The 23,886-nt window shown below is 35.6% G+C and overlaps 1 protein-coding gene across 2 annotated transcripts in view; it reads left to right on the forward strand.

Moving 5' to 3' along the window:
- Positions 1-23,886, forward strand: part of NLN (neurolysin) — a 137,270-nt gene that overhangs the window by 59,351 nt on the left and 54,033 nt on the right. For both annotated transcript variants that reach the window (XM_031965579.1, XM_031965582.1), the window contains exons 4-6: positions 14,569-14,676; positions 18,981-19,083; positions 19,950-20,110. In XM_031965579.1, the coding sequence (XP_031821439.1) occupies positions 14,569-14,676; positions 18,981-19,083; positions 19,950-20,110 (372 nt within the window). The remainder of the gene's footprint in view (positions 1-14,568; positions 14,677-18,980; positions 19,084-19,949; positions 20,111-23,886) is intronic.

Below are 23,886 nucleotides of genomic sequence, written 5' to 3' on the forward strand. Positions count from 1 at the left end.
GGAATGGGGAGAGGCATTCTGATATTCTAAAACATAAGATCCTTTATCCTTATCAAATATTCTGATAAAGAAGGTGGGGTGGTTTTGCTGGACTGAGCAGCAGAACAATTAGGAAAACTGAGTCAGGACAATAAAAGAGAACTGTGGCATAACATTCCATTCTCTCTCTTCTGAATATTCAAATCATTGAATTACCTTCCTCAGAAAGTCTTAACACCATAATTTTGACCAACCCTGTGTAAAGCAAATAAACCAAAATAAAACTAGAAAAATGCAAGGACTGTCAAGGACCAGTCTCTCCCTGATAATCCCAGAGTTATTAGCATAAAAATAGCATTCCTCATTTAGAGAGGCACACAGGCCTTCCTGTTGCAGAAATAGCAGGTCCTCTGCAGTTGGGGAGCATCTTAGCCAGAGAATCCAGTTTGAGATGGACAGTTCACTGTGAGTTAGGTCTGTGGACATTTGTGCATTTAACTCAGCCTCTGCTGAGTAGCAGTGCTCAAGACAGTCCTGCTGCCCATCCTAACAGGGCACCCCAAGTCTATCCGGTACTCCAAAGGGGGGAAAAGTGGGGCTTGGAGTAACTCCACCTGTCCCCTCTCTATAGAATAGGAGCTGCTACTAGGAAACAGATTTCTGAGCAAATTATGCAGTTAGACCAAGGCAGGCAAGCCCTGTTGCTGAAATACTAATTAAGGAACTGAGGTCACAGGAGTGGAGGAACAGATCAGAGAGACTGCTAGTCCCAGGACAGGTGTCTAATTTCTGTATGTTTGTAAAAAATAATCCTCAAAACTGGATCTGCCAGGGCAATTCCAGCAGATTAAGGGATTTCAAAGTTAAAACATAACCAGCAAATCATAGTCTAATAAATTTTAAGCATGGAGTAAAAACGAAAAAATATGTTTAAAATAATTTCCAACTCAATCTGAACTAATGAGATAGGACAGAAGTGCCTAAGAAAAACACATTAGTTTTCCCAATTTCCTAACCAGTTCAACCAGTTTCTTCCTCCCTTTTTTGCTCACAGAAAGGAATTAGCAAATGACCATTCTACACATAAATCCCAAGAGGGAATCAAATTCCTACACATAACAAACTAGTATAGTAAGTTTCCTAAAAATCCCTCAAATATACAGCAATAGTTACAGTTTTAACAAATCCATCCCAAATTTTAAACACACAGTAATAGATGACCCAATCAGGGTTCCTAAATTCTCCATATCAGTTCATCCTGGGTAAGGGACGAAGCTTCATTCAAAACTGCTTCAGGCTGGGCACTGGCAGGAGACTCTCAGTCCATGCAGAGGATACATGTGGTGTGGACTGGTGTACTGACAATCAAAGCTGATCTAGGTCCCAGAAACAAGTCAATACCTGTAATTTGACCAAAATCTAGAACAAAAAACACAAATCTAACAAGTAAAGGTTAAAGCAGACTGATACAAAATGTGAAGAGGCCAGTATGAATTGGCCAGCAGCTTCCCAATAGATAAAATAGCAGTTAGGCTTTTGTCCTCTCATTATTTAGAAACCTTAAAAAACCTGAATATCTGAACCTGAACTTCATTTACCAAGTATTGCCAAGTATTCAAGATATAGTGATTACATATCACCAGGTTGGAAACACCAAGGTATAACATATAACCAGATTGGAAGTAGCAAGGTATGACATAATTGAATTGCATTAACAGTTTAATATTGATCATTGCTTTGATCATAGAAATTAGTTACAGAAAGAAAAAATGCAGGGATACAACCATAACATAAGCAGTTAAAACTTAACTTTCAGGAAAACAGGATAAAATAGCTTTAATTCATTTTTATTCCAGTTAATTGTCCCACTAACTGTTGGAGGGTGGAGCTTTAAAACTCCCAAATTGCATTAATTGTAAGCCCAAGGAATTTTATTTCCAATAACAAATTCCATTAGCTGAAGTTTCAGATAAATCCTAAACGGATATTTACCATGACCTTATATTTATAACAATAAGAATTTGTCTCAGTAAGTTCATTTCTTTCATGTCTAAGTAGATGTTTCCATAAGTGAACATTTTAAAAGCAAACTGATTTGTATGTATAATACAAATCAGTTTGCTTTTAAAATACCTAATGCATAGATAAATATCCCAAATTACATATTGTCCAAAAAATAAACATTTTCAAAAGCACAAAAAATATTTTCAAAGGCTCTTTAAATGATCTCAGGATGACCCAATACAATCAATTAAAATTTAAAATGTCCTATATAGAATATCTTAATACCACATAAAAGAATCCAAGAGGGTCTTAAAACTGTTAAACTTTTAGAAATACCATAACTTCATATTGATAACAGTAATAAATTTGTTTCAGTAAGTTCACAAGTTATCTTTCATTTTTAACAGAAACATTTTCAAAAGGACAAGGAAAAACTATTATTTTCAGAAGCCCTTTAGATGATGGGCATAACCTTAGGATACAATCAATTAAACTTACACAGAATACCCAATTCCACATACAAGAATCTGAAAGAATCTTAAAAATATCCTTTAAACTTTTAGAAATAGCCCTACAAAATTATAGATCAATTAACTTAAAATTGGGTCTATGCCTTGAAATCTTTTGCCAAAGCCAAGCCTCTGCAGAAAGAGGCTAGAACACACTTGGAACACACAGGTGGAATTCCATATGACTACCCTTCTCCCCACTCCATTTAAACTGAATTTTAAACTGAATTTTAAAATTTAAAATTTAAACTGAATTTTAAACTACCCAAATGCCAGTTTTTAGAAGTTTAAAATCACAAGCAAATTTTATACAAGTTGCAACAACCAATTCCCAAATTTCTTAATTTAGCAGAGCTCCCAAACAACAGAACAGACAAACAAGTCACACAGAAGAGACATAGACTGCGCAGTCAAAAACATTTAACACAGAGAGCAGGGGCTATCTGGAAAGGATAGCCTTGAGGGAAGTTGTCAGTGCCAGAGTCTTCTCTCCCAGTTTGGTGCATTTCTCTGCCTTCACAGAGAATACCCAGATTAAAACCAAGTAGTACCAAAAGGCACTCAGGCACCCAGAAGGTACTTCAGAACCAGATAGTACCACATAGTGTCCTACTGGCACTTAGTGTTTAGTGTTGACCTTTCTGCTTTTCTGAGTTATATGGCTCATATAGCCCAACTTTTTCTGGGGACCAAATTTGCTAGCAATCAGACGGGACAGAAAACTTACCCTGACGGGGTTTCAGACCTGATTCTTCCTTGGCCAAATAGAGTGTCCATTATTAAGCATCAGGCACAGTTGTGGCTGGAAACTGCCCTTTCCCAGAGACTCAGGAAAAAAATCCAGGGGGCCAGCCTCTCCAGGCCTAGAATTCAGATCCCCAGTTGCCCTGAAACCCCAGGGGGAGACCCGAAAGTCTCTTATCTCTAATCCTGATCATTTTTTAACATCTTGGTGGGAAGCCTCCAAAATGTAATGCTGGAGAAACTGAGGCAAGATAGAGATTAGAGAGTATTTAATAATTTATTCAATAGAGAGATTTACTGGGACCAAATGGATCCATGGTTTGGTCCTAGGGCTGAATGAGACTATTGTCTCCAAGAATCCAGCAAACAATGTGAGTTCTCAATGACATATATACACATGGCTCAGACTCTGAGGGTATATTGAGGCAGGGGTGGAGTCAGGGTGCTGAGAATGGGAATGGGACTCTGACAGGGTGGGGCAAACCACTGAAGATGAGGATGATATAATGGGGGGAGGTATCTTAATAAGATAGTATCTGATATTCTGAGTGCTTGGGATGGGGAGAGGCATTCAGATATTCTAAAACATAAGATCTTTTTATCCGTATCAAATATTCTGATAAAGAGAGAGGGATAATTCTGAAGGATTGAGCAGCAGAATAATTAAGGAAACTGACTCAGGACTGGGTCAGGATAATTAGGGAAACTGAGTCAGGACAATAAAATTTTTATTTAATTTAATTAATTAATTTAAAATTTTTTATTTAGCATTTTATTTTTCCCCAGTTACATGTAAAAACAATTTTTAATATTCATTTTTAAAACTGAGTTCTAAATTCATTTTTTTCTTAATTCTCCAATTCCTGATGGGGTTCAAGACTTCCTGAATGAGCCATCAAATGTTGGGGTATAGGTTTGAACTCTCATAGGATTTAGGGCTGATGTCACAAGGTGTCTCAGAAGAATTTGTCGGCATAGAACAAGTCCAAATAAAGAGACAAAAATTTTATTATGCTGTCTGCAGCAAGCTAATTTCCAAAAAGGAGTTTTAGCCATTAGCAAGGGGGAAGATATCCTAATAAAAGGGAAGATGCCATTAAGTCAGGCTAAATTCCTGTTGAACTAGTAACCCATAAGGTAGGCTAAATTCCTAAGGAAACTAGAGAGATTACTCCATTAATAATCTAAATTCCCTAGCAGAACTCAACATTATGGCACTAATCCTAAAAGGAGTTAGCAAAGAAGTAGATTCTTTTATAGGTGGAAAAATAACCTTAGGGACTGACATCTATAGCTTGGCCTTTGGATTGGATACAGAAACTGTGGAGTCATGATAATTTTGTTAATGCAAGGAATTCAAATGGAATTTATCAAGGGCCCCTTGCAACAAAGGCCCACTTAAGGACAACAAAAGGCCCACTTAAGGACAAAGTAATGCTGCCAATGCTCCTCCCTGCTTGCCTCAGGGACTAGCTGTGGGCATTCTACTAAGGCCCACTACAGAAAAGGCCCACCCACTTAAATTCCACTTAAATTCAACAAAGGCCTTCTCCTGACAATTGCCCCTCCTTAGGGCCCATCTAGTTACCTTATTCATCCCATCATCCCCATTTCACATTGAGAAGGCAAGCAATTCAATATAGGTTATACATGCATAGTCATGTAATATGTTTCCATATTAGTCATTTTATGAAAGAATAATCCCCTTCCCCCAAAAAACATCAAGAAGAAAATTTTAAAAGTATACTTCAATCTGTATTCAGACACCTTCTTTCTCTACGGATGGATAGCATTTTTCATCATAAGTCCTTCAGAATTGTTTTGACTTTATTTTAACATTTATTTTCTCATGGAGTCATTGAGTTTCTTTTGATTGATTTTGGGTAAGGTTTCCTAAGCTTGTATTCTAAGCTATTTAATCTCCTATTAGTCTTTTTCCTCCTAAATTCTCATATCCTTTCTAATTTAATTTTTTATCCTTTGCTTCTTTAGTTCCAGCTATGAGTTCTTATGATAAAATATTTTTCATCTGAGATTCTATTCACAGTTGTTAGGTTTTGGGTTTTTTCCTTCTTCCAGATTTGTTTTGTGTGAAATAGAATAGCTTCTCTTAACTCATAAGGTTTCTTCATTGTATTTGGCATCTTCTGTTTACTCATATTTTTTGACTTTATTTAATTAGAATTGTGTTTAGTGTTGACCTTTCTGCTTTTCTGAATGCTATCACCATTGCTGTTACCATGAGTCTGAAGAAATGACTACATGGCTCCCATCTTCAACCTTATTTGCTGATTTCCCCATTATTCATCTGATGGTCCACTACAGGTTCAAGATTCAGTAGGTCTTTCTTTTTCTCTTGGCATAATTCTCTATGGGAACCCAGTAGACTATTTGAAATTTTTTTGATATCAGTCCTTAACATTGGCTTCCAGGCAAAAAGTTGTCCATTGCCTATTGTGACTCATAGTGCTCAAAGAAATAGATAGCCAGACACCATTTACCTGTGGGAGTTGATTCTATCCCTACTTCTGTTCCAGCTTCAGATGGCTAATTATTGCAGCTGTCTTTGAGTCATTATTAGAAGTTTGCTTTAATTCTCCTCTCCTTACCTCTGCTGTTTTCTGGTTAGGTAATTACAGAGCAAGCTGGATTTCCTGACTCAAGACTTCTCCTAACTTCCAAACCTTTCTGGCCATTTTTTTTTTTAAGCAAATCTTAGATTGGACAGAGGAGGTTACTTTGAGTCTTTTTATATTTATTTACTAATGATCTTTCTGGGATTATTTTCACATATTTGTTGTGATTTCTGTGGGAGAGTTGGACTTCTCTTTGTTTTTGTGTCACCATCTTAAGGAGAAATGACCTTAAAAAAAATCTTTTAGAATTGTGTGATTGATAGGTAAATTTCAGAACAATGTATATACTTTTTGTTTTATTTTAATATTAATCTGGCCCTCAATTTTGAGAACTATGTTGTTATGAATTTAAAAGCTAGCAAAAGAACAAAATGTTACTAAAATATTGATTTAGTGTGCAAAAAAGAACGGGAGTTTGGGATGGGGTAGGGAAATATCACAAAATGACTATGTCATTAAAACAAAAGGCATCCAAAAAAAGCTTATTATGTATTGCCAAGAAATTGAGGCAATTCAGAGATTAGGGTTTTTAATATTTTAGTAGTGGAGAATTTGGACTAGCAAAGCCATACTAGCCATAGCCAGCTGGCTGGGTTGGACTCTTGTTTCAAAGTAACCAGCAACCAGCAAATTATTCCAGAGACTTTTATAGGACTCCAGCTATTAGGGAAACAAAAGCAAGGGTCGAGGCGAGGTAGGGATGGAGAGGGTAAAGAGCATTGGGTGAGCGGAAATTTCAAGAAGTACCATAACTTTTTAATTCTGACAGATTGGGAGTCAAGAAGGAAATACTCAAGTATTTGAGATAAGCCATCTAGAGTTTTATGATTCACAGGAATGTGAGAATGGTCAGAGGCCCCTGTTCTCTCAGTCCCAATGAGGCAAGAAAGAGGGGGTTGCCACCAGAAAAACTGCTGCAGAACAATTCCAGGAAACTGAGGCATTATAATTATATAGAAAATGAACATGTGGAGAAAGGATTTCAAGACAAGGTGTTTGATTCTTTTAATTCATCAATTCCATTAATTCTGAATTGTAGTCAGCTTAGAAATAATTAAATGTAATATTTTTGTTTGAAATGAATAAAAACAGTGATGTGAGCAACGCTGTCACAGAACTGAGGCTGGAAAATGTTGGAACCAGATGGTTTCCATGAAGGTAAGGGGGGGAAAGTGAGAGACCTAGGAGGAGGTGCTCAGCAGCAAGCTCTATTTCTCCAGAAATAGCCATTGGATATATAGGACAGCTGGAAGGCAGAGATACATGCTGTACAGAAGTACTCACCTCAGGCATATGGGTTGTAGATACTGAACTGGCCCCAAGTAAGGTCGTGTTAAGAATGACCTTTTTCTCTTTTCCTGTGCTTCCTACTCAAGCACTTTCTGCCATGTAATCTCCTTGCTCCCTTCTTGGCCCACTGGGCTCCTTGAAGAGGTAACCATTTTGTATTCCTTCTCCCATTTCTTCAACCATTTTCATTCTATTTTCCCATTGCAGTCAAATTTTCTCCCCTAAAAACTCTCCTCTCTCCTTTTTTAAAGGGGAATTATAGAAAATGAAAGATTCTTAGATTGTGATTTTTTAAAATGATGAACAAAATCTTTAAGAAAATCTTAGCAGAATGGTAAAGTGGCAAGAGTACTAGAGTGAAGACTGGCTTGGCCACTTAGTTAGAAATATAATTTCTTTTAATTTCTCTGGGTCCAAATAAATAGTTTATATACTTGGATTTTCCTCAAATATCTGATTTTAGGAATAGTGAAGATGGAAGAGAAAAGGGAAAGGACAATTTCTTCCTACTTCTGAAGTTTTCAACTACCTTATTTTTCTTCTAGGGAATAGTATTTACATTTATGTGGCATTTAATTTGCATTCTTAGAGCTAATCATCCATATCTCCACGGGCTAGTAATTACTTTGAATTCTTTCTTTAAATAATTAGATACTAAGGCTAGATTGGTCTTTTGTACACTGGGAAAATCTAATAGCAGCAATCACATCCATTTTAAGATTGAGAATATTGCTAATTAGCTTCCATTCTTGTGTTGTGGTATATACAGCAATAAGTAATAATAATTTTTTAAAATGTGTTATTGGAATACTGCAGACATATTCTAGAAGGATTAGAAGAATGTGGGTTAATCACCACAGATGTCACTCAGGCAGCAGCCCTTGTTGAAGTATATATTGTGTCATATAGTAATTTTAGAAGCTGAAAAGATGAAGACAAAAAAAGAAGTAGGGAGTGACCTTATTCTAGGAGCTGTAAATATGGATTCAGAAAATCTACAAGAATGAGAAACATTTTTAGTTTCCAGCAATTCATTGGCTTATCTAGGAGCAAAATAAGATCTCAGAATCAAAAGTATACTACAAAGGAAAGGGGAATCTTTAGGTAAGAAATAAAATAAATCAGTGATATGGCATTGAATTTATATTTTCAAGTATTTTCAATATCAAATCTCCCAGCAACCACAGCATTTTTGTTGTACCAGTCATGTCCAACTCTTTGCGACTCCATTTGGGGTTTTCTTAGCAAAGATACTGGAGTGGTTTGCCATTTCCTTCTCCAGCTCATTTTATAGATGAGAAACTGAGGCAAACAGATAAAGTTACTTGCCCAGGATCATATAGCCAGTAAGTACTTGAGGTCGGATTATGACTGCTTATCATAAAAGTTCAGTTTAAGAGGAGAGAAAATATTTAGAGAACAAGGCAGAATATTTGGAACTAAGAGATGAAGTATCTTGTTTATGGATCAGCTAGGAAACTAGTGTCATTAGATCTAAGTATATATGGGGCCCGGGGCAGGAGGGGAGGGGGGGATGGGAAGTGTTAATGTGTAAGTAGACTCAAAAGGGAGATAGATTGCAAAGGGCTTTGAATGCCAAACAATATTTTCTATTTGATTGTGCAGGCAATAGGAAGCCACTAAAATTCTCAAATATATCTAAGGAGAGGAAGGAGGAGAATTGACACAGTCAAACCTGCATTTTGAGAAAAGTCATTTTAGTGACTAAATGGAGGCTGGATTGGAATAGGGGAAAACTTGAAGCAGGCAGATTCACTACCAGCTTATTGCAACAGTTCAGGCATGAGATAATGAGATCCTGCACTAGAGTGGTAGCAGTGTCAGAGAAGAGAAGAGGTCATATAGCAGAGAAGCTGGATTTGGCAACAGCTTGTATGTGGGAGGTGAGAGATAGTGAGGAGTTAGATTGTGAATTTGAGAGATTGGGAGAATGCTGCTACTTTCTAGCTTCTTAACTGTGGTACGTGATCCCATTTAGATTCTCATAACTGAAAGGGGGGTGCAGAATTATTTATTAATTGATTGATTTATTATTGACTTATTATCAGTAAATGTTTGACCCAAAACCACGTAAAAATTTCTTGGGTAAAAAGAGGTCACCAGTGAAAAAAATTTAAGAAGCCCTTTACTATGGTAGTAAGGAAGATAAGAGGGGGGTAGTTTAAGGGGAAAGATAATGAGTTCTTTGTAGTTTAGTTTAAGATGATGCTTAGTTTAAAATGATGTTTAGAAGGCAGGTGGATATTTGAGATTGAAGGTCAACAGAAAGTTCTGGGAAAGGTAGGTTTGAGAATCATCAACATTTAAAGAGAGTACTTAAATTCATGGAAGATTATAAGGTCACTAAGTGAATGGGTATGGAGCAGAGCTTTTTAAACTTTTTCTACTCATGATCCTTTTTCGCTTGAGAAATTTTTACATGATCTCAGGTATATAGATATATGAGATAGGCATACAAACTAAACATTTACTGACAATAAATCATAATTTTACAACTCCCACATTCAATTACAAGATCCCATATGGATCATGACCTACAGTTTAAGAAACTGGGGTATAGAGAAAGAAGAGTGCTTAGGACAAAGCAATGAGGGACAGTTATGGTTATGAAGATCCAGTAAAAGAGGTAGAGAAGGAAAGTTTGATAGTTAGAGGGGAACCTAAAGAAGAGATAATATCAAGGAAAGTGACCGATTAGTGTCATAGACTAGAGAGAGGTCAAGGAGAATGAGGATGGAGAAAAGGCCATTGCATTTGGCAACTAAGAGATCATTGATAACTTTGGAGGGAGCAGTTTGCTGGAATGATAAATTCAGAAGCTGGATTATAAGGGGATTGAACGGAAAGTAAAGGTACCTTGACTTTTAAAGGGATTTAGCTACAAAGGGCAGAAAAGATATAAGACAAGAGCAGGGATTGAAGTGAGGATTTTTCAGGATGGAAAAGACATGGGCATATTTGTAGGGTGCTCTGAAATGAGCCAGTAGACAGGAAGAGATTGAAAATAAAAGATAAAGTGGGAATGGCAGAAGGGTCAATCTGTTAGAGGAAACAGGATGAGATGGGATTGCTTGGCCAGGTAGAAGATTAGCTTTGGTGAGAAGTAAGGTCACTTAATCATGAGAGACAAGGATAAAGGAAAGAGTGGCAAACAGTAGCTGAGGGATGAGGAGATAAGGAAGAAGGGAGAAGAGGGAGCTCATGGTAAATGGTCTCATTTTTTAATGTAAAATACAAGACAAAGATCTCAACTAAGAGGGTGGTAAAAGAGTGAATCATGGGAAGTTTGAGGAGGAATGGAAAGGTTTGGAAAAGCCATGGTGGAGAGCAAGATAGTGAGCTGATAAGGATGTTCTAGTGGGATTATCTAGCATCAGTGAGGACCCAGTTGAGACTGTGTGTCATAAATCAGAATGGATGTATGATTTTCTCCACCTTCATTTAGCAACACATTTTTAGGAGTGAAGACAACAAATGAATGATCCAAAGTGGAGACCTGACAAGGTGTAATTAGTGACACAAAGGGACTAGGAAATCAAGAGAGAAGGACAGTATAGACAGTGAATTGGTTTACCAAGAAGTCAAGATGAAGAAAGAAGAGAGATGAGACTAGTTCAGAGGATTTAAGAGAGAATTGAGGAATGCAGGGTTTGGAGGTCAGAAGGTAGATGAAGAGTGGGGTTTTGTAAGGAAAAGCAGAAGGAGACATGAAAATCCCAGAGGTTATGGTCAAATAAGGATATTTCAGAATTCTTTAAAATGAAGGTATATATATGACTGATGGCAAGATGAAGGGTGTAATTATCTTTGCGTGTGTGTCTGCAATAGAGTGGAGTAGTTCATGGGAAATAAGCAAGTTGAGGAATTAAGTGGTAAGAGAGTTTGGGGAAGAGCCAATACGTTGATGACATCTCCTTGCCTGAGGGCAGGAGTTGGGAAAGGGAAAACTTATGAACCATGTACTAAATTCATTGAGGAAAGAAAAAGAGTAAACTGAGAGCTTATAGACAACAGCTACCAGAATTTTAATTGGGTCGTAGATATGAATAGTATGAACCTCAAAGAAAGAAAAGTTACTACAGAGTGATGGAGATAGGGGGAGAACCTGGAAATAGCTATGGGAAACAAGAAGTAGTTTAACTCCCTTGTTTCCACCAGTGAGCCAAGAAGAATGATTCAAAGTACAGTTAGTACGGGAGAGAGTGTCTAGAAAGGCTGTGTCTTTGGGGAAAGGGACAAAGGTAGTGTAGGGAAGAGCTTCAGTAAATAGCTAGTGGACAGGAATAAGAGAGGAAAAGATTAAGGATGAAGAAATGTTTCTTTTATATGGAACAGGTATTCCAGAAGAGTTGGAAGATATTTAATTAAAATTTTAAAGTGAGAGGGTTAAGGGGGATGGGAATGAGGAAGATAAGATAGCATATGTAAATTTATATGCATATACTATCAACTAAAAACTCTTCCATTATAGGTTTGGTGATAGACTTGATGTCTGTCATTTGGTGCCCAACTTGATAAAGTTCAAATAAATTCATTATTAGGTTGTCTGCAGGATAGTGATGATTTTTTCAACCACACCAACTCTTTTAAGTCATCTAAAAAGTTATACTGGGAAGAATCCAGTTTGCTTCAAGTTAGGGAGTGAGTGTGCAATCCCTTGAAGCCAGGCTACTTGGTTCAGTCAATCATTCAACTAGTTTCCATTTAACTCTTACGATGTGCCACACATTGTACTAGGCCCTTAAGTAATGAAATATAAACATGAGTATCTACACAAATAATACATGCAAATGCATGTGTATAAAGGTTCCTTGCCAAAAAAATGTTCTTAACAGTAGGAGAAAACATTAAAAAAAAAAAAAGAAGAAGAAGAAAAAGAAAAGAAAATTAGAAGAAAACTGATTATCTTTGCATATGAGAGTCTCCATTGAGGAAATGAATGTTGGCTGCTTCAAACTCCCTGTCACAGATGGTATTAACTCAAAAGGCTAGGAGGTGAGACAAGCACAGAGTCTGTTGTCCACCTCCTTGAAGAGCAACATAGGAAGGTGGAATTGATGCGTTTATGACAATGCAGAGTTATGGGGATCCCCTCTTTGGTCAGAGACACACAAGTCCAATGTGAAAGAATTCACGAACCTGAAAAGTCTAACTGGCAAAAGGGAAGTATATTGTTGGTTGAGAAGCCAGCTTTGCTTAGGAAGACTGACTCCTCAGTGGCAAGAGGTCCTTGCAGAGAAAATACAAGAGGTTTTCACTGAGAAGAAGGTCTCTTCACAGCGGGCAGGAGTCCTGGTAGGCAGCGGTGCCAAGAAGAAAGGTCCCTTGGCAAACTTCTGCAAAGATATGAGTTTAAAATTGTTTTTTATAAAATATCTGAGAATGGGGTTTCATTTGAGATTCCTTCAATGTTGTCACTGTCCCCAGCCCTAGATTTCTAGTTGAATGAGTCCACTTAAGTTTGAGCTAAGTAGGGAGTGGTCCTGGGCCAATCTTAATGAAACCACTTAACTGCACTGAAGAGTGGGTCTCTGTCAGAGGAGAGTTTCAGCCTCATCCCAAAAGTCAAGGAGGACAGTTTCAGCATTCACCTCCATCATTTCCCCCCTTCAGAATGAATTCTTTTTCTTCTGAACAAAAAAAGGGTGGTATTTGAGGAATGCCTCAGATGCTTCCATTTTTTTTTTCTTCATTCATTTCAATCAAGTCTGACTCTCCATGATCCCATTTGGGGTTTTCTTGGCAAAGATACTGGAGTATCTTGCCATTTGCTTTTTCAGTTTATTTTATTGTTGAGGAAACTGAGGTAAACAGGATAACAACTATGAATGAAATTAATTTCCTTTTTTTGTGTGTGTGACTATCATCAAATAATACTTTTCAAAAAATTTGGCCCAATTAATTCATCTAGTCTTAATTTGGACTTAATTTAGCTCTACTTTACTCAACTTATAATATATCCTTGCAGTCTGTATCTATTTGTCTATATAATGGTTTGGATTAAGTTGTGACATAGTTTAGAAAACTGAGTTTCCAATCAGTTGGTGCTTGGTCTCCATGGCCACATTCTTCCTACATCAAGGCTTATTTAGTCTCTAAACACCTATTTTATCATTACAGGAAAGAGAAACAATTCTTCTCTAGTGAGCATAGTACCAGAGAAAACTATGAGCAAAACACCATCACAGAGGGTTCTAGGCTCCAGCATAAATTAACTTTCAGACAAGTGTTGTAGAACAAAGTAAAATTTGCCTTTTTTTTTTTTTTTTGGATAAACCACTTCAATAGAAAAATTTAGGGAATCCTAAAATTATCACCATAATAAGGGAAAACAATTACTGATTATCAGAATCCATAATTAAATTATTCCTGAACTTTTAAAAATCAAATTGATTGACAAGATATAAAACCTAAGAGAAATAAATTATTTTCAAACTTTTCTTTGAGCCTGAGATATCTGAAGGTTAAGAGCTCACTAAGTACCAGCTAACAAGTTTCACATGTTAGATCTATAAAAGAAAGACTTAGAACTGCTGATTCCCTCCAGATTTTGACTTCCTCTTCCTCTCAGTGACAGCACATTTGCCATCTTTTCCCAGAAGGTCTGAGTGACCTTCTACTTGGCTACCTGCTTTTCTGTCATGCCCCATGTTGCCATGCAACTACTGAAGACATTTTCCATTCTCCTGCAGGGTATATCATTCTTTTAAATGAACCTTGCTTGCATTGCTGCATGTAAACTTGTGTTAACTGCCCAGCTTTATACTTATTTACGTGATGCTGACTCATTTCCCCCAGATATTTCTGTATCTACTGTTTGCTACATCCCCTTGCTCCCAATTGTGAAGTGACAAGAAGGGCATTAATTAAAGTTTTGCGAGACTTTTGCCCAGCATTTTAATCCTTATGTCTTTGGATGATATGCTGTCAACTTCTGGCTACCATCCATTTGTGCATTATATTTCCACACTTCCTATCCTATCTCCTAAGCAAAGAAGTATGACTGACATGAAATGACTGAAAATGAAATCCAGATGATTTGTGAGGAGGAATGTGGCCTATGAAAAAGAATATTCCACAGCTAGAAGAGAGTGCTCTAAATTCAAGAATATACAAGAGTACTTCTGCTATTCCATTTCCTAGTGTAGCAGGCATTTCCTCTGCATTTGAATGAATATCAAGGAAATTCTGGGTGGCTTTATCTGTCCTAGGAAAACATTCTGGCATGATGAACTTTAAAATTAGGTTTTCGTATATAACCTACTCTTAGTCACTTACATGTTACATAGTCCAACAGAGCTAATAAACCCTGAATTTAAAAACAAATCATAATGTACCACTGTGACCTTGTATAAGAAATGGTTTATCCCCTCCTTTAATTTCAGGAAACCTGTGATCTTGAAACAATAAAGCCTGAAGCTAAGCGCTACTTAGAAAAGTCCATTAAAATGGGAAAGAGAAATGGACTTCATCTTCCAGAAGAAATACAAAATGTGAGTTTAATTTTCTTTTCCTTCTGCCACTTTTGGAAAGCAAGGACATGCTTAGATTGTTTGGAGATTCTAGATACTGGGCTATTTGTTCCCTAAAATCCTTATTTGAAAACTGAACCTATAAGCTCACTTTCTGGCTTTCTTTTTTGGGAACTCTTATTGAATTTCAGGACATTAACTCCAATTGTGACTTAATTTTTCTCTGTTAGTTAATTATTTTCTATTTTTCCACCTCCCCAGCAAGATTCTAACCCCGAAGGCAGAGATCAAAGCTTATTCTTTGTATCTTTTTGCCTCTCTAACTCTCTCTTCTCATTCCACTCAGTGCTAGGTATATGTACCTGATGATTATTCACTGAGTTATTAAATAAGATTACTTTGCAATAGAACACCATAAATATCTACCTATCAATCAATTGACTATATACATATATACACACTTATGTGTATATTTTTGAAGAGACAGAGACAAAAAAGTTGCTCCTATTGGCAAAATTGGCAAAACCCTGTGAAAGATTCATACATAGTTAACATGTGGCCTCTGGCCTTGTGTAGCTTACAGTCTAGCAGGGAGATTGATAAAACTTGAAGGGCAGAAGAGATGTAAGTCTGAAGAGATATGCTGACGCTAGTTTAGGTTTTACATGGTAGGCAATGAGGAGCTATCAAAATATTTTAAGCAGAGGAATAACTTGATCAATTTTATGTATGAGATAGATTAATCTGGCAACAGTGTTCAGGATGAATTGGAGAAGGAAGGGGGGAAGGGAAGAAGCATTTATTAAGTACCTACCATGTGTCTGACTTTGTACCATACTTTACAAACATTACCTCATTTATTTCATCTACCCTGTGGGGTAGATGCTATCATTAACCCTGTTTTACAGATGAGGAAACTAAGTTAGATGGGTGTTAAGTGATTTTCCCCAAATCACACAGCTACCAGATATCTAAGGTCAAATTTGAACTCACATTTTTCTGACTTTAGGCCTTGTGCTCTATCCACTGAGGGAAGAGATTGGTGGTGAACTGATTACTTAGGAGGAAGATGCAATAAACAACAGAGATACTGCTAAAGCCTAGTGACCCTCCACTAGTGGCAGTGGAAATAAAGAGGGAAAATACCCCCCTTAAAAATGATATTAAGGCTTTAATCATATGTGATTGAGTTGATGGCTGTTGATGCCATTGATCTAGTTAGGAAAGTTAAAGGAAGAGTTCATTTGGAGAGGGAAACATAAGTTTTGGACTTTAAATGCCTTTAGAAAGAACTCTTTAACAAGACTAGAAAACTTCCTTATGCTTCTCCAGGGTTGGAAATGAGAAGTTTTCATCATCTGTATAAGCTTGTAGAAAGATAAGAGAAATAATAGATTAGAGAATGAAATACTAGTTTAAAACAAACAAACAAACAAACAAACAACAGCATACACTGGGGAGAAGAGTTTTGACTCTAAGAAAAAGAATACAATGCTAATAGTACTGATATGTTATCTTAATGCTGTTTTAGTGAGATTCAGGATTCCAAAATGTAGTTTAAGTAAGCATGGAATGCCACAAGACAGAACACAGTACAGATGAGAGTCAGCAGAAAGTATGGCCAGTGAGCTTCATTCAAAGAAAATTCTTGCATTAAGAAGGGATAGTCAGGGTGGGTGCTTACAAGGTCATGTGCCATTGAAATCTCAAGTAGAAGAAGTGGGATAAGTGGGTTGTAGCACAGAAACAAGTAAATTCTAATGGATTTTTTTTTCTGCTGAGGCAATTGGGGTTAAGTGATTTGCTCAGGGTCACAGAGCTAGGGAATGTTAAGAATCTGAGATCAAATTTGAACTCAGATCCTCCTAACTTCAGAGAGGTGCTCTATCCACTGCGCCACCTCGCTGCCCCTTTAGTGGATTTTTAAAGCATTCTTACTGCAATCAGATTAGACTCTGAGGGAAGTAAGCAAAAATCCTGAAGGTGACAGACAGGTCAAAGTTCAAGGTATGGAATTGGTGCTGTGATTCATGTTGTGGGAATGGAAGGACAAAGACAAAGACACCTAAGATTGGACAGGTATTTGAATTTCAAACTACTCAAAGGAAGAAACTTTGATGAGGTAACCCAGGGGATTTGAACCTCTCTGATTATCAGGTCAAGGAGATTATTGAGGTCCTTTTCACATTATTTGGAATTTGGAATTAAGTCATGGAATGAACAGTAACAATCCCTACTTCTACTATAACTTCTTAGGCAAACTTAGATTTTGGCAAAAGGGGATCAGAAAGAACTTGTGTAGCTCCTTGTTCTCCCTTCCTTTCAGATCTCTATCAGAGAAGGGTTAAAGATAAGGAAGGAACCAATAGGATGCCTTTCTGATCCTGTTAATTAATTTCCTACAACTGCAGACTTGTTTTCTCTCCATCCTTTCCCTTTTCAGGGAAAGAAGTCCAATCAGTGAATCTCAGTTCTCTTCTTATCAGAAAAATAGAAATTCAGATTTTTTAAAAAGTCAAAACCAGTTGAAACAAGTTTTGGTAACTATCATTCAGCAAACATGTTGAGGATAACAGGAGTTTACAGAAAACTGGATACTTTATGCAAGTCCATTTATTTTTAGAATTTATAACAAGCTGCCTTATTCCTTACTAGACATTGCAACTTCTAATATTTGCCTGCTCCTTCTCAAAATCTGATTAATTTAAGTTTGGTTACCAAATTCATTGGGGGAAAGTAGCCATTGATGAAATCTTTTTTTTTTTTTTTTTTTTTTTTGCCTATGTCTTTGTTGCTTCCCATTTGGTATCACTAAGACTTTCAAAATGTAAATCATCTTTGCCCATGAAAGGTACTCCAAAAATTAGGAACCATATTAGGAACTAATATAGAGATAACTAATGCATGGCATGTAGTACAACCTGAACTAGATTAACATTTAATTGGGAAATGTTTAAAACAATAAACAAAAATACCGTGAAAAATAGATAAAGTTAATTTGTAGTATTCTTAGTCAGTATGAGACCAGCAGAAATCCTTTACCATTTGAGTTCTGACCTGGTAATTTTCTTCCTAAATACTACATATGCTGACTCTTAGTGGCAGCTAGATGGCAAAATAGATAGAGTGCAATCAGGAGTCATAGTGCCCAGAGCGCTAACCTTCTGAGTTCAAATCTGGCCTCAGATACTTACTAGCTGTGTGATATTGGTCAAGTCATTTGACCTCTCTATCAGTTTCATTTTCCAAATCTGTAAAATAGAGAAGTAAGAGCTTCTCTACCTCTCAGGGTTATGAGGATCAAATGAAATAACATATGGATTTTTGCAAACCCTAAAGTGAGAAATAAATTTTAATTATCTAGCTTCTGCATTGGGCTGGCTTTTGAAAATTCATATCAGAAAATATAAGAAATTTTGGCTCCCGGAGCTTTCAAATTAATTATTAAATCACTTAGCTTTTACTCTACTGAAAGTTTTCATTTATTATCTCCCAATTCATTGTACATTTTTTAAATTTATTTTTTATTTTTTAAATAATAGCTTTTAATTTTCAAAATATATGCAGAGATAGTTTTCAACATTCACTCTTTCAAAACCTTGTGTTCCAAATTTTCCTCTCCCATTTCCCCACCCTCTCCCCTAGACAGCAAGTAATCCAATATTATAATACATTTTATAATATCATCAGAATTGCTATTTTGTCTATGCTGCCATTTTTTTTTTTGAAAGAAGCTACAAATACTTCCTGAGTAATGGTTCCTTTTATTGCATTTGAACCTTAATTTTTCAGGCACAGACTCCCTTCTCTCTTCTGCTTTCTTTGTTTTGTGTATCTCTCTCCAAACTTTGGGACCATCAGCCAATTTTCTGCAAGACAAAAATATCAAACGTGTCAGTGAATTTAAATTAGTTTCTTATATATGGAAAAAAAGGAATGTATTTGGGGGAAGTTGGGGTCCAGACCTATGATTTCATTAGTATGAGGAATACATCAAGTATAAAGTCTCTCTACCTCCTACTCAGATGTGTGGGCATACACATAAATGCAGTTCTATAATTTCATCTATATATGTGTTTATGTGTATATGTGTGTATGTGTGAATATATGTATATACACATACATACAAGCATGGTAAAACATTTTGTATAAGTTTGGTATTAAAACTTCTTTTTTTAATACTTAAAATTTATTTTTATTGAAAATAAATTAAAATTAAAATGTTTTAAATAAATTTAAAAAAATAAAAATCTGAATATGCTTTTAAAATATATTAAAAGTTTATTTTGACTTTTGACCCTTACTAATCTTTATCCTCAATCCAGGAAATCAAAGCAATGAAGAAGAGAATGAGTGAATTATGTATAGACTTCAACAAAAACCTCAATGAAGATAATACCTTTCTTATATTTTCTAAGGAAGAACTTGGTAAATATTGAAATTTCATAGATTTAAACGATTAAATGGTATTATGGTATAGGTTAAATGGTATATGATCATATGGGCAAGTTCTTTATTAAACTGTGCTTCAATTTATTTTTCATATTGAAATTAAAAAGTAAAGATTGAGAGAACCCTTAAGAAACTATTCATTAAAATTCAAAACTATAGAATTCTGATCACTGGATCACTTCTAATTAAGAAAAATGATGATGAAACATAGTCCCTACCTTTTGACATAAGTTGTGAATTAAACCTGCATAATGAGACATATATTTTTGGACATGACCAATATGAGAATTTGTTTTGCTTAACTATGCTTTTTTTTTTCTTACAAGGATTTTGTTGTTGTTTTTGTGTTTTTTCCATTGGAGAGGGAAATAGGAAGAAAAAAAATGATTGAAAATTGAAAAAAGATTAATTGCAATTCTTAAAAAAGAAGTCATTTATTCTGTTACCCTTTCTTTAGAACGGGCCATGTTCAAACCATCCCCAATTGCAGACAAATTTTAAAGATTTCCAAAGGAGAGTTTCCAGCTTCCCTGAATAGTACTCTTTCTGGTGTTTAGCAGATATTCTGCTTTTATTCTAATAGATGAGTTAAGCAATTTTCCTCTTTTTCTATATCTATTTTAGTTTGATTTTCTAACAACACAGTGATCTTATAGGAACAGTTAAGCATATTCATAGTTAGAATACTTTGCCCTTAGGATATTGTGGGAATTTATCTTGTTCTTATTTTCAAATTCACTTAATTCCAAATACCTGGAGATTCTTATAGGCTCCTTGCCAATTCTGCAGTAGACTCATCTTTAAGGTATGAAATTAACATATGAGAAAATTGTGTTTTGCAGGCGCTCTTCCAGATGATTTTCTTGACAGCTTAGAAAAAGTAGAAGATAACAAATATAAAGTAACCTTAAAATATCCCCACTACTTTCCTGTTATGAAAAAATGTTGTATCCCAGAAACCAGAAGGAAGATGGAAATGGCTTTTAATACAAGATGCAAAGAGGTATGATAAATGTTTGCATTTATCCTTTTCGACTTACAAATGATAACGAAAGAGATTTACTTTCTTGATCAGAATTGCAGTAAACTTTTATAGAGGTATTTTCCAATTTGAGCATGATTCATGCTTTTTTATTTTAATTAGCTGACTCAACTCCGGCTATTTTATTTCCTAATGACTTCTCCATTATGGAATAGATATAAAGAAACAGAAAGAAAGAGGAGGGCTGGGAAATAGAGGAATAAAGTTAGAGACAGAGGGAAGAAAACTTAGTTGGTGTTAGCATTCTGGGAAATTTTATTTATGTTATTTTAGTCTATATTTTTTTTGATGTGAATGGAACAAACTGTACCTTCAAAAGGTCAGGCTTCTAAGTCTGTTCTAAAATCTACTGTGTAATCATTTGGATCTATTTTCCCTTGAACAGAACATCTGTCTGCTTTCTTTATCAACCTTATCAAACTAGTTTTCAGGAGTAATTGCCAAGTTGATCAAGTGTACTCTTGGCTGACAATTTTTATAATTCACATATCTGAAGAAACTTTTCTATCAAGGATAATAAGAGGTTGTTTTTCTGAGTCTATATTTAGAAAATGCTTTCCATTGCAGAAGTCACTCTAATCTGTGTTAGAAGGAAGGTTATAAGATTTTAGCTTTAAAAATTATATTCAGGCGTTTTGAATATGAAGTTTTTCATAGATGGTTCCTTTAAAATATATTGGGTTTTAGTCATCTTGATAAGTAGCAATAAACAGTTATTTCATATTTTCTGATACATTTCAGCCTTAAGTTCTTGGAAGCAGTGGGCATATTTGTCAGATCAAATTCACTTCTATTTAAGCCCAAAGTACAGATACCGTTGACTGGAAATGTTAATATAATACACAGCGTTGGAAGACTTGTTCCTACTTTTAAAATCTAGTTAATTCATCTTAATAAGTATTTAGTTCTTCATTTTGTTTATGTAATAGTATTATTATTACTCCAAAAAGAGTTTAAGCCACTTCACCAAAAACTCTAACCTTGGTGCATACACCATTTTCTATGAGAGGAAATGTAGTACAATGGATAACAGGGTGGCTTTGAGGTCAGAAGGACCCAGATTCAATTCTGGGCAAGTAGGGCAAGGCACTCTGGAAGCCTATAAATCTATACTAATGAAGTGCATTTCTTCAACAGGACTTCCCTACAATGATTAAGTCATATATCCTGCAAAGAAATCTAGCATTATAAAACAGAAGATTTTAGGAAGCAGAAGAGCATATGGGATAAAATAGATGAGGAAGGGGATAGAAAGACCATGTCTCAGTGAGAGTCAAACCTGAATAAAAAGCAGTCATCATTAACCATGCCCCGTTCCCCACTCAAATCCTACCACTAAGGTTCTTGCAACTGTTTGTATTTCTCTTTCTCCCAGTTTCATCTCTAGGATTTCCACTGATTCATCTTCAAGATGAAGGGAAAGGGCAGACAATTATAAACCAACCCCTTCAGATTGATTCCTACTAATATTTCCTGGAGCTAATTCTCACCTGTTCTTTGGGAGAAGGGAAAAAAACTTTTGAGTAAAAATTATATCTAATTCTATCCCAGGTTCTTTTAGGAACCAAGATGGTATTTGAATAGGAATCCTTAACCTGTTTTATATAATGGACCCCTTTGGTAGCTTGGTGAATTCTATTGACCTTTTCTCAGAATAATATTTTTAAATGCAAAAAATAAAATACATAAAATTATAGAGGAAACAAATTATATTGAAATAGTCTAAAGGCAATAAGACTACAATCATATGTGATCCAGAGGCATGTCTTTTTTTTTTCTTTTTTTTCTTTTCTTTTTTTTTTATTTAATAGCCTTTTATTTACAGGTTATATGTATGGGTAACTTTACAGCATTGACAATTGCCAAACCTCTTGTTCCAATTTTTCCTCTCTTACCCCCTACCCTCTCCCCCAGATGGCAGGATGACCACTAGATGTTAAATATATTAAAATATAAAGTAGATACACAATAAGTATACATGACCAAACCGTTATTTTGCTGTACAAATAGAATCAGACTCTGAAGTATTGTACAATTAGCTTGTGAAGGAAATCAAAAATGCAGGTGGACAAAAATATAGGGATTGGGAATTCAATGTAATGGTTTTTAGTCATCTCCCAGAGTTCTTTTGCTGGGTGTAGCTGGTTCAGTTCATTACTGCTCCATTGGAAATGATTTGGTTGATCTCATTGCTGAGGGTGGCCAGGTCCATCAGAACTGGTCATCATCTAGTATTGTTGTTGAAGTATATAATGATCTCTTGGCCCTGCTCGTTTCACTCAGCATCAGTTCGTGTAAGTCTCTCCAGGCCTTTCTGAAATCATCCTGTTGGTCATTTCTAACAGAACAATAATATTCCATAACATTCATATACCACAATTTATTCAGCCATTCTCCAACTGATGGGCATCCACTCAGTTTCTAGTTTCTAGCCACTACAAAAAGGGCTGCAGAGGCAAGTCTAATAATCAGTGATTTCAAAGTAACAATGTATATCTATATTTCAAGATATCTTCAACAACTATAATAGAATATGAAAATATCGATGATTTCTATTGATGACAAAATCACAGATATTGATAATACTGCTGTTGTTTATTGCCTACATCTGTAAATTAAGAAAATGCTAAATTTCAATCAGAGATTAGTATAAATAAAGATGTAATTTATATCTCAACCAAATTTACAATCTATGAACTCTAGATTAAAAACTCCTATGTTACAATGATTGAAGTTCCAGGATAAGGGATTTCCCTCCTAATCAGCTAGCTAAATTAAATATATATAAAAGAAATTCAGTAGCCAAGATAATTTTAAGCATACTGTTTAAATATGATATTGCAACATGAAAACTTGATATGACAGAAAGTGAATACCATATACTCATGTACAAAGATACATGGTTGTTTGCACAAGACAGTGATACCTATGAAGACTGTAAACTCTTTCTTTTTGGTGATTTTCCATTTTATATGCTGTCTAGAAGACCTGAGTTCAAATCCAGTGAGACAATAGCTAGTGACCCTGGGCAAGTTCTGTTTACCTCAGTTTTTTCATCTGTAAAAGTTGCTGGAGAAGGAAATGGCAAAACTCTCCAATATCTTTGTCAAGAAAACCCCAAATGGGGTCACAAAGAGTTAGTCAAGATTATTCATCCATTCTTTATTCAAATTTCCAGGTGTTTTACTTCTTATCTATAGTATTTGTTATACTACTCAGTCTTTCATGATCCTCCTCTCATTTACAAATCATTCTTTTAGTTATGTATTCTATCTATGGTCCATCAGCTTAGATAATGAACTATCTTGGGATCATAAATTTAGAGATGAAAGAGATTTTCAGTACTATTTATGGTCCAACCTCTTTGTTTTATCCTGGAGAAATGACCCAACTTGTTTGTTTTACACTGGAGAAACACAGCTATATAAAGTGACTGGTGAAACATACTGGTAATAAATGGCAGAGTCAAGATTTGAAGTCAGGTTCTCTGACTCCAAATCCATCACTTTATCTACTTCTTTATCATTACACATCATAGGATGTGTAATAGGATGCCTGCAATATACCTGTCACCCCTGACCATCACTAGTGTTCATCTTTTATTATTTGTTCGCTCAGAGAGGTTATTTTATTTTTATTAAAGATTTTTATTTTCAAAATATATGCATGGATAATTTTTCAACATTGACCTTTGCAAAACCTTGTATTCTAAATTTTCCCCTCCTTCCCCCTACCAC

The sequence above is a fragment of the Sarcophilus harrisii genome, chromosome 1 (assembly GCF_902635505.1).
Source record: "Sarcophilus harrisii chromosome 1, mSarHar1.11, whole genome shotgun sequence".
In the NCBI taxonomy this organism is placed as follows: Eukaryota; Metazoa; Chordata; class Mammalia; order Dasyuromorphia; family Dasyuridae; genus Sarcophilus; species Sarcophilus harrisii.